At 37.4% G+C, this 12576-nt stretch overlaps 2 protein-coding genes across 3 annotated transcripts in view; one reads left to right on the top strand and one right to left on the bottom strand.

Moving 5' to 3' along the window:
- The window catches only part of LOC125870224 (uncharacterized), a 1100495-nt gene that overhangs the window by 286736 nt on the left and 801183 nt on the right, over window positions 1–12576 (bottom strand). The window lies entirely within an intron of this gene.
- LOC125870212 (N-terminal acetyltransferase B complex auxiliary subunit NAA25) overlaps window positions 1–12576 on the top strand; it is a 65852-nt gene that overhangs the window by 41335 nt on the left and 11941 nt on the right. For both annotated transcript variants that reach the window (XM_049550587.1, XM_049550588.1), the window contains exons 12-13: window positions 9769–9843; window positions 9995–10187. In XM_049550587.1, the coding sequence (XP_049406544.1) occupies window positions 9769–9843; window positions 9995–10187 (268 nt within the window). The remainder of the gene's footprint in view (window positions 1–9768; window positions 9844–9994; window positions 10188–12576) is intronic.

Below are 12576 nucleotides of genomic sequence, written 5' to 3' on the forward strand. Positions count from 1 at the left end.
TTGAGCTTCCTATTAACGGTTCTGAAGTGATCATAGGGCTTGAACTTCCAATTCCGATATTCTTGGAGCCAAAAGTATCAATCCCGAAAGACATGTTGTGATATTAGAATATGTAGCCAAAAAATAATAATAAGAATAATAAAAAAAAACTGTAATGAGTAGCCAAAAATTTGGAATTTTTTTTTCTTTGGAATCTGGAAAAGAAATAGGATGTTGCCGGAAAAGTAGATCTGATCGCCAAATATTGGTCGGAATCAGGAAAAAATTATATGGGCAGCCTCGGAATGAAGAGGCGACCTAGATAGATAGAAAATTTTTTTTGTCGAAAAACTGGCTGGAACAGGGCTCACGCGCTGGCGCGTGGATCTGAAAACTCGCTGGAGAAATTTTTTCGACGGCACATGACGGCGCGTGTGGCACTTGTTTCCGGCGGGTATGACTGGGGTTTTCTCGCCGGGAAGTTCCGCACCTAGTGGTGGTGTTAATTTTTGAAAAATAGTGATGGAAAAAATTAATTACCGGACATTACCAAGTTTCAAAAAAAGAAAAATTAATTACCGGACAGCCACTAGGTTACCGGAAAAATTGCACATTGTGATTTTTTTTTTTCCACAATTGCTCTGATACCATGTGAGAAATATTGGAGAAGAATATTATTGAATTGTTGTTTTAATTATTACATAGAGAACCCTATTTATAGACACTATAATACAATTCCTTACCAAATAGGAGACTATAAACTATTCCTATACTATGTAGGATTGTGTATACTGTTGAAGTTTGCTTTTAGTTACTGCAGTAACTTTTAGCAAAATAAGTTATTTGGTTTGAATAAATTTGAATTTTGAATTTTAGTTAGTTTGTTTATGTTGTTGAGATATTTTAGGTTGTTTAAATTTTAAATTATGCAGATTATATGTTTTATGTTAGCTATTTAAAGCCCCTCAATGCTTAATAAAATTATTGAAAGCTATTGAAAGTCATTTCAACCATTGAGAGACATTTTAATCTTTTTGTGCTGCCCCACTTTTAAAAAAACACCAACATATACCTATTCTAGTCTAACAATCTCATCATCAGATAACTGTCTCTGGTCTTGTATTACCTCAAGCTCTGTCAACTGACTTAGGATACTCTGTTTTTGTAGTCCCAAGTTGCCTTGGCTAGTCCTACTCCACTCTTTTAGCTTACCTTTCAAATATTTTAGTTTGTCAGCTAAAATATAATCTGGTCTGCCTCTGCAATGGTGAGATTCCCATCATAAATTTACTTTCTCCTTGAAATTTTCTGTCTGCAGCCACCAGTTCTCAAATTTGAAGAAAGAATTTGATCTCTCCCAAATTCCACATTCAAGAATTAGGGGACTGATCTGATGTTACTCTATGTAGGACTGATTGCTTGATGTTCCTAAAAGAGTTTTCCCATGCTTCAGAAATCAAAAATCTGTCTAGTCTGGCTGCAACATCATGGCCTTCCCCTTTCTTCCAAGTATACTTGTTCCCTGCTAATTGTAAGTCCACTAGCTCCATATCCTCGATGAACTCTGAAAAATCCATCATGGCTTTATTATATCTTGAACAGTTCTTCTTTTCTGAAGGAAATCTAACGGTGTTAAAATCTCCCACCACCACCCAAGGACCTGTGAAAAGTCCTCTTACAGCCCCTAGTTCCCACCAGACCTCCTCTCTTTCTAATGTACTGTTTGGAGCGTAAACTCCTATCATATGCCAACTGAAGTCCCGAGTTTTGCCCACAAATTTACAAGTTATACAGTATGTACCTGTCTCGCATATTTCCCCATCCCACAGTCTGCTATTCCACATTAGAATTATGCCCCCTCTTGTGCCATTAGCTTCTAGTTGCACATACTTCACCCATCTGTTCGACCATAAATCTTTAATGATCTCCCTTATATCCCCTTGAAATTTCGTCTCCTGAAAGAAGAAACATCAGCTTTCCAATTGTGTAACAAACTTTTAATTAGGAGTCTCTTCCTGGCATCATTGAGACCTCTCACGTTCCAAGATATGATGTTAACCTTCATTAAATTGGACAATGGTATGTCCCCCCCTGCTTCTCGTGCCGTGGCTGAAAAAATTGTTTCCAGATTCCAACCTCTTAAGTTTTTTTGATCCATTACTTTTGGGAGTCAACAAAATCAGAGCCTTCACTACTTCGATGGGGTTTTGCCTCTTCCCATCTATCTTCATGAACAATTCCTCAGCTAACTCCTCAGAGCCGTTAAAATGTACCCCAAATTCTTCAGCCAATTTGAGAACATTCTGTCGAACCCAAAAGGAGACATTTGAGTGATTATCTGGATCCATGCTGTCAGTTAAATCTGTTGAATTCAGTGGGATAGCTTCTTCTATATTTAGTGCCCCAATTTCTTTCCTTCCTCTATCTACTTGTTTGATTAAATCTCCTCTGTCGTCAATATGTATTATTGACATGGCATCTTCGTCAATTGGGCCCTCAAATTGAAGTTCCTCCTCACCACCTTCTTCGCTTGTGTCGAGGTTGATTGAGGAAAGGACCTGCTTTTCTCCACTGTTTTGTTGAGGAAAAGTATTGATGATAATCTGATTTGCTTCAGAAGGGTCTCCTAGGCTTTTAATTACAAAAGCCTTTCCAAACCTATTTACCCATTGGGCCATCGGGTCCTAACTCAAAATTTTCAAAACCTTTCTTTTGACCTTGCCTTCATTTAAGTTGAGATCATGTGAAGCCCCATGTGCTCCTGTCCCCACTACTTCTTCACGTGTGGATTCTCAAGTTTTGGACAGCTGTGTAATTCAAATTTCCTTGGGACTCAGAGGATCCCACATGCCCTGTCACCTCTATGTAGACCAAACCTCCCCCTCTTCTTTTGTTGTAGGGTTTCTCTATAAACCGTTGTACAAATATTAGGTTTTCTCTTGGACCTTAAGTTAAAACTCTCGCCGGAGCTTCGATCCAAACTTGGATCCTGAAAATCTTTCCGTCATGTTTCAGCTCCACCACCTTCGGTACTGATATCTCATCTCCTTTTACCTTCAGTCTTGCCCATTTAAGATGATTTCGAAGCTCAGTTTCCTCCTCTGTCTGAATCCATCCACCGCAAAGATCGCCTATTTCTTGGAGAATCTTTTGGGACCAGAACTGTAATGGTAATCCTACCAACCTGATCCACACTTGCTTCAGATTCTGTGTTATCGCATTTGACGTCGACGGCCACCAGTTGAGTTGGAATTTGTGTTTCTTCCAAAACCAGGTTCCTTTCACGATATGGTCGGCATCCTTCTTTGTGGGTAGTTCAAAAAGAAACTGATTCCGACCCATCTCATAGATGGTGACACCATGAAGATGCTTCCAAGTACTCGTTGACCATTGGCGAATCTCCGACAAGATGACATTTGGGATTTCCTCTGGTAGACTGCCAACCACACACCTATTCAGTAACTCATATTGGGTTCTGCCTGCCTCGTCAGAGATTGCCAAAGAATTTCCTTGTCTGTGGGTTTTAGCCGCATTCATTTCTCTTGTGGTCCATTTGTTGTTTTTGACTGCATCGGCATATAGTAACCCCTTTTAAAGCTCATTTTAGTCCAACCTGCTTCATCCCAAATAACATTTAAGCGGGTTATTGATCCGCCCATTTATTAACTCAATCCATTTTGACATTTTCAAATTCAGCCTAAGCAGCCCATTAGACACCCCTAGAGAAAACATTATATCCAAGTTTGCAGATTGGATAGTTTAATGAATTACATTGTTGAAAGTACTCGAAGTTGTGTGGAAATGGAATGGTATTGAACATCTTGGGACTCTCTAGAATGGAAAGAGTGTCATGTAATTGGAACAGAGAGTTGCGAAAGTGTGCGATAGACTTCTATGAAACTTTGGGCAGGACCTATTACCCCCTGCATTATTTAATAATGTATTTTAAAAATATATATGTGCCCACGTGGACAAGTTACTATTTATAATGATACAATATTTATGAAGTCCACATGGACGCTTATATATCTTTAAAATACACTATTAAATAGTGCATGGTGGTAATAGTCCCTGCCCAAAGTTTGGGATTGTTACAACGATTTCGGTCAAAGTTCATATATATTTTGAATCTTTTTCCCAAAAAAGATCTTAGGTTCTTTTTCTTGATTAGGTAACCATTTGTATTAATATAAACAAAATTCAGCTTCCAAAAAGATAGTGAGTTGTCAAACTTACAAACATTCAATAGTATAAGGGATCTCTTATCCAAAAAACTTTCAAGCTTATGCATTGCCAGTTCTATCTACTAATTGTCCTATTCCCTCCCCCCCCCCTACAAATTCTGCTTTCACCAAAAGAAGAAGAATAAACTAAGACAATTTATCCTAAACTTCGGGATGGCATTGCTAGTATTTTCAAAACGTTTTGATTTCCTCTTTTTCCAGACTATCCATTAAATGCTAGTAGGAATTATCTGCCACCCGTCCTCTTCAGTGTTTCTCCTCTCCACATTGTTCCAAATGCTCAAAAGCTCTAGTGTAAAGCTAGGCTTGACCCATTTGAACTCCAATATACTAAAGAAAATGTTCCACATATTTGTAGTTGTCTTGCAGTGTAGGGAAAAATGCTCATTATTTTACCTTCTTGACTACATAATAAACATCTTGAACAAATTTGAAGTCCTCTGCTTTGTAACTTATCTTGAGTTAGACATGCTTTCCTTACTATTAGAGTGGGTAAAAGTCCCACGTTGGTTGGAAAATGGACGGATGGTCTGCTAATATGGATTTGGACAATCCTCCTCTCATGAGCTAGCTTTATGGGGTTGAGTTAGGCCCATGTGCCATACCTTTTCATGGTTTTAGAGCCAGGTTCATCCCCGTTTGGGATCCCGGTCCACGTCCCAATTAGGCGTGGGCGTGAAGGGGCATGTAAGAGTGGGTATCAGTCCCACATTAGTTGGGGAATGGACTGGTGGTTTGCTTATATGGACTTTGACAATTCTCTTCTCATGAGCTAAATTTTGGGGTTAGTTAGGCCCATGTGCCATACCTTTACACTTACCACCAACCAACAAAACATGATATCTTTACCGGAACTTTAGCTTTGCAAATGATCTTCCAAGGCCAATACAGGTATCTTTCAGGATTCAAATTAAAGCATGTAGGCAATTCAAATACCACTAGAAGTATGCAAAAATTGAAGCATTAAGGCAAGACTCTCAATTTTCTAGTCCTTGAGAGCTCTTCTGAAATTCAAATCCCAACTTTGTTGACTCCATAACTTTTTCTATCTTAGCATGCTTTTGAAGGCTTAATATATATAGAATAGGGAAGGTAGACTTCAAGTTGTTAACACCATTCCATTGATCCTCCTAGATCCCACTACATTCTCTACTTTTCCCCAAAAATCCTTCCACTGATTTCTTATTGAACTCCGGACGCTAGTGCCATATGCACTTGTAACTTCATTTGTGATCCATTATCATGACCCTAAGTCGGGCCATGATGGCGTCCACTACAACCCACCGAGTGGACAAGCCTCAACCCAAGTAACAAGATGCGGAAGACAAAATTTATATAATACATAAATAATAAAAAGCGGAAGAAAAGGATAATGTATATAGAAAGAAGGGCCATGTCATATATCTGTAGTACGATTCAAAATCTACAAAATAGGCCCGAAAGTGACCAAAAGACAAACTAACACAAGATACCAATCCCCGGGACCTGGTGTCACCTATACAAGAGCTACTACAAACAGAAAGTCATATATATGTATGTATATATATATATATATAGAGAGAGAGATAGAGAGAGAGAGAGAGAGAGATAGAGAGAGAGAGAGAGAACTGCCTAACCTAAAATACAACATGAAAGTTAGTACAAAAGGACAACAACTAGTCTGTGAACCTAGGAGTTCACCACAATCCAAATTTGTGACAGCCACATGAGATCCAAATGCTCACTGAAGGTGGCTAGAACTGGGAGCTACATCAGGAAAAAAAAGAGGCAAAAGTGCAGTATGAGTACCAAAACACGAGGTACCCAGTAGGTGTCATAGGCCGAACGAGCTCAGAAAGATCAAATAAAAGAAGCACGATGCTACTAGCAAGAAAAGGGAAAACTAAAGCATAGCAAGAATATACTAGAGAGAGGGCAAATGATATCAATAATCAGCTACAAGCTACACACAAACCAGACAATCAACACACTCAAAGGCAAACTCATGCAATGATACAATGAAAACTCCAAGTAAGGGAAATATCTTCAGCCTGGAAGAAACATTGAGCCGCCAGGAATGGTAGCTCAAGCTTAACCGTAAGACAATAACCCGGATAAATGTATCCACGATCCGCCAGAAACCCGGATATCTGTATCAACGTGTCGCCCGGGATGGTACTTTGAGCTTATCAACAATGTGAATCTAAGTAGTAGACTTTAGGTCGAGCCTAAGCCAATGGGCCGCTCAGAATGATACATCGAGCTCATCAGTGTAAAAAGCAGTCGAAAGGTGCGAAAAATCAAGTAAAAGGGGCCTTTTTACCACTTTTTATTCAAAACAAGTCTCAAGGACTTCCAACTCAGTACGGTTAACTTCCTTTTTACAAACCAAGTCATTTTTGCCATCAATCAACCATGTAGAAACTCCTCAGAAGCATTATCACAACCAAATCATGTCATACACATAGAATTGGAAGAATAGCCGTCACACCACAATAATACTAACCTGGAACTCCTGCCAATCCAAGCTCAGGGCCTCAGGTCCAACAGTTTAATAAACAACCAAAGTCACAACTCAAGGATCCATACCATCAATCAAACCAGCCAAACCAATCAAACACCACACAATCATAAGTTTCACGCCACCTAGAAGCAGAGTCTAAGTATACTACTCATACAAGGACATAGTTGCGCGGACTCTTCACTTTTGATGCTGCACCTGTGTCGGATTCTCCAAAAATACACTACCTTTTGGGAATCCGATACGCACCCGTTGACATTTTTGAAGAGTCCGAGCAACATAGTACAAGGATCACCTAAACTATGGCCTCTCCGACTAAAGCTTAAGCTAACCAATCCAACCTACGGCCATAACTATCCAAGTATCAATAAAGCTCAACACAACATAAGGGTTCAACCTAAATCATGCAAGTACTACCCAAATATAATCAATCTAACTAAGCCATGTCTAAGAAAAGGAAGCCATAACCTACCTCGAGGTTGAAAATCGCACAAGAACTACAACTCTTGTGCTTTTCCCTTATGAAGAGCCTTGGATTGCTGCCAAGCTATCAAGAACACAAAGAGTAAGTTATTACGGGTCCAATGGTACGCATATCTCTAACCCAAAATTCTGATTGGTGGGTAAAAATTTGACCCTCGAATTGAAGAAACAAAATTACTACAAGGAAACTGTCCCACTATCCTCCTTGTAATGAGGATTACATGCCCGAAAGATGGGTGAAAACGAGACTCAATTCGGACCTCAAATGGCCAAATAACCTCATTTTAAAGTTTAGAAAGTAGGGAATTTGAGGTCGGAAACGAGTTCGAATTACAAATTAAAAATGTAAAAGCATAGAGGAGAGGAAGATGAATAAAACTACTTTTGAATGGTTGATAATGGTCGAGAAATGCTCCAAAACCTCCAAGGCTGAGCTCCTACTCAAGAGGGTTCTTTTTGGGAATAAGGGAGGAAGAATGGGATTTTAGTCCCAGCGATCTTCGCAAAAGCGGCCAAATGTTCGCAAAAGCAGACATCGCTTAAGCGGCCAAATGTTCGCAAAAGTGGAGCCCGCCTAAGAGGCGCCCTTCACTTAAGCGGCCACTTGTGGCTTAAGCGGCCAATTGGTCACTTAAGCAGCCTTCACAAAATCCAAGGGCTGGTCGCTTAAGCGACCCTCTCCCCTCAAGTGCTCATCGCTTAAACGATCAAGAGTTTGCTCAAGCCGTCACACCAGACACCAAATCTTTCAAAACAATAGGCCAAGTGTCCAAAACTTTGAATAAGCCCTCGAAATTCATTCGGAGTCCAAACGACGCAAAGCAAAAGTGCAAACCACTTGGAAACAACATTTCAGACTCAACGGAATCGACGAAATAGCCATCCGAGGCCATTTCATCAAAATGTTGACCTAAGTCAACACTTTTACAAAGAAACACAACAAAATGCCAAGAAGTTAAAACTCACTCTGACACCCTCAGGATCCAAACCACAGGTCATTCTAGACCAAATTTAGCATTTCGGAGCTAACCATGTTGATGAAATTCGATTTCGAGCACGTTTACCAAGAAAGCTGTCCCAAGACCAACTTTTGGCTAAACTCAAAAGCTAAAATGCCTAATTGCACTAACTCTAAACGGAAGCCCGAACCAATCATCACTCTAGACCAAAATGACCCTTCCGGAGCTGATGGAACTGACTTAATTCCAATCCGACGTTATAATCTCTGGATGTTGACTGGAGTCAATTCTTTCAAGCATTAAGCTTCCAAAACTCAAAACTTGCATCAAACTCAACCGAACACCTCGGGGAGCACCCAACCCCACATCACACAAAAGCTAAAAGAAAGCTACGAGAAGGGGCAAAATAGGAAAAGCACATATAAAACACAGAAAGGACCCCGAGGGTCATCACATCCACTGATTTACCTATCAATACTTCTGAATGATGAAATTTCTGCACAGTGCCACATCTTTCATGTTGAACCTCCATAACCATTTTTGCAAAGGACGTTTGTTGTGTAGCCTCAGATTCTTAATGTCCATACCACCTTGCCTCTTATTAAGAGTGATACATCCCATCTCACCAGGTTACTGGTTCTGTTCTCTTTGTTGCCTTGCCAAGAAACTCCCTCCTCAACTTGTCGAGCTTTTTTTCTACCCCTCTAGTGATTGGGAAAACAGACATCATATAAGTGGGGGGAGCATCCAACACTGAATTAATAGGTAGGTATCAATCTTCCACCTATGGATAAATATTAGATTTTCCACCTTGCCAATTTCTTATCATCTCTCTCGATAACCTCATTTCATCTCTACTGACTTATTTTTTTTCCCCAAAGCCATCCCCAGATATTTTGTTGGAAATATCCCCACCTGACATCCTAGGTTGCTTGCAAGAAGTTGCAAATTTGATACTTGGTTGACTGGAAATAAGAAGCTTTAACTCCAGTTCACATGTAAGCCAGAAATAGCTTAAAAAATAACAAGGATTGCTCTAAGATGGCTTATCTGATCCACTTCAGCTTCACTAATAACAAGGGAGTCATCTGCATATAATTAATGATTTCAGAACCATCACCAGTATTTAACTGAGTTCCAAAGCCTCGGACCGATCCATTATCCTTAGCTGTCCAAATCATCTGATTGAGACCCTCCATTGCTAACAAAAATAGGAAGGGGGCATTTGAAGATAACCAATTGAAAAAATGAAAGTTTGTGCAGATTAAGAGAGGATGGCAGCCGAGAATGAGGCCATACTATTCTTTGTTGTTGTTGCACATGTGGCACAAGTTTAAACTACTGCAGGAAGCCTGAAGCTTTAATTTACCATTCTTTTACTGTAAAATTTGTAATGAGTTTTTACTATTACTTCTCTACATATATAGAGTTACAGCTATTGAATTCATATGCTATAAAAACTTCAGTTCCTTATCCTATAATTATAGAACTATGCTGATTTGAATTTTGATAATCCTTCATGATACTTGTATCTTTTAAGTGCTTGTCTTCTCTTTAATTTTTTTTTTTATGATGTATGATATCTATGGTGCATGGTTGACAGACATGTTTCGCAGTACAAGATTTTGCTGTTGCATTTGTACTCTCACTGGAATTCTCTTCCGTTGGCGTATGAATGGTAAGAATTAGTTTCCTTTTTGTCCCCAGAAATCAGCTCATTACATGTTTGTGTTTCATTTTGTTTCTGTCTTTTTAGAAATCAGTTCTCTGGGATTTCATTGTTTACACTTCTCTCTGTCTTATATGGTAATAGTTCTCTTCCTATGTAGGTATAAATCACTGGACGTGAAGAACATATTGTTGGAAACTGTATCACACCACATTTTGCCACAGATGTTAGCATCACCATTGTGGCCTGATTCAACAGATATTTTGAGGGATTATTTAAGATTCATGGATGATCACTTTAGGGAATCTGCTGATCTTACATTTCTTGCATATCGTCATCGAAGTTATTCTAAAGTAAGAGACCTACGAATATCATTCCTTTGGCGTTTACAGTTCTAAATTTACCATCCCAGTTCAAGCTGTGTTAGGGTGGGTTCTTTTTGTTCAAATAGAATAGATCTCAGCTTTAAGAGTACGCATTTTTTTCTAATGTGGAAACTAAATACTTATAAAATTATCCAACATTAGTTGTAAACAATAAATTATCAAACATTCTGAAGGCAAATTGATGTTGTAATCCAAGTTCCAAAAATGCACTGAAGTTTCTAGCATGCAATCTAAGCCATACCTGTTCTTAAACCTTCATCTTGGCAGATTCTTGTTTGTACACTGTGCTGTTGAATGATAACTTTATATCAATTGTCTCTTAATATGTAGAGGAACAGATGCCAGGCTTCTGCTGCATAATGCAGGAATACCCGTCATATGATAAAATCTAATTATTTCCTAGAGACTTAGAAATTTGTCCCTTTTTTCTTGTCACCTTTTGGCTTTAGATTGCTCTCTCTTTTTTCCATCCCAAATCTTCCCTCCGTGTCTCTCTCTCTTTATACAAAGTTCTGATGAGATTGATGAGAGCACAACTTGGCTAGTTGTATGCTATTGGTGAGAGTACGACTTGGCCTGTTATGAATGCATGTCAAAATACCAGATATAAATATATTTTGGCATTCATGCTGTTGCTGAAAGTCAATAAGCGACTATGCTGTTGGCGAGAGTGCAACATGGCCAGGTTAAGTTATACCACACGATAGATATCAGATATTTTCCGTCTTGCATTCTACTAATTGCTGACCTGTTCGTAGTTTAGTTCTTAATAATTGTGGAACTGTTTTTCATGAGGTTTAAATGAATAGATTTATACTTGTAATCTAGTTGCTATCATTTTGGAGGGTATAACATGTGTGCTGTGTTGCATCACTTTTAGAGCCTGTTTGACATTGCTGCTAAAAACTGCTTATTTTTAGAAGCACTTTTTTAAAATAGCTTTTCAGAAAAGTGCTTTTGAAAAAAGCAATTTGTGTTTGGCTAATTCATTTGGAAAGTATTTTTGATAAGCAAATTGTTTGACTAATCTTTTTAAAAAAGTGTTTTTGAGAGTCAAATTATGAAAAAGGGCAAGTATCAATGTACTTTTAATATTAAGATTATTTTTTAGAGAGAAATATTTTAAATTTCTATTACAAAAATTTTAATTTCATTTTTTATTTGAATTAAATAAAATGTAGATATTCAAATTTCTAATTAATATTATACATAGATAGATATATAAATAAATTAAATATTAATATAATATTCATGTGGTGATTTAAATATAATTAAAAATATCAAGCAAATTAATTTTAAAAACCATTCCACAAATTAAATCACTAATACGAAAAATGATATCACAAATTAAATCACTACATGCTAAAAATGATATCACAAATTAAATCACTACATACTAAAAATGATATTGTTTTTTTTAAAATATTTCTACTTAATTTTTTTTCTATTCCTGCAAAAATATTGTTATTACCTTTATTTCTAATTCTGTAAAATAATACGTAAAATAATATATAAAGTAAAAATAAAATAAAATTATTATATAAAAATAAAAAATAAAAAATAAAATTCTTGAATGAAACTTAACCTAACTTATGAGATATGCTAATTAATTAATAAGAGATGTATTGGTAAATATGTATATATGAAAGACATATTTTAGTCTGAAAAAACTCTTTTGCTTTTTTTAAGAAGCAAAAATTTTTAACTTCTTCCTAACAGCAGAAAAACTGCTTCTGCTTCCATTTAAAAGTAGTTTTAAGGATTTGCCAAAAGCTTGATTTTTCAAAAAATGTGCTTTTTTTCTTTAAAAAAAAGCACTTTTGGCCTCCCAACAACAATGCCAAACAGGCTCTTAGTCTCACTCCTCTTGTTCTTTGCTTTCTGTTGCTCTCAACTTTAGAAGAAGGAAACCAGCATCTTATATTAGTGTAGGAATCCTGCGTTAATATAAGAAGTAGCCTTTTAGCCGAAGGTCAGCCTGCTGAAGGTAGATAGCTAGTCAGTAAACTTTTGAAGTACCTATTTCCTAAAATGGTACATGAATTCTCTTACCTTTATTTGTATAGTCTGTAATCTTCTTTCAAAGTAAGTAAAGTAAAATAATGTTAAGTTGTTTTTAAGAGTTTTGAGCGAATTTTGCGCATTGCTTTTTTTCCACTGTTGTAAACCTTTCCTCTTGTTATAGTGAGTGAGGAAAGAGGCTAACAGGAAGAAATTTTAACTGTTTCTGGACAACTTAGTTCTTGCGATGTGAGTCTTGAGTGGGTATTTGTTGGAGCAATTATTTATTTTCTGGTGTAGAAACCTACACTGCTTATCATAATGATTCTCTCTTAGTATCATTTCAAATTCTAAT

Source organism: Solanum stenotomum, chromosome 7, assembly GCF_019186545.1.
Source record: "Solanum stenotomum isolate F172 chromosome 7, ASM1918654v1, whole genome shotgun sequence".
Lineage (NCBI taxonomy): Eukaryota > Viridiplantae > Streptophyta > Magnoliopsida > Solanales > Solanaceae > Solanum > Solanum stenotomum.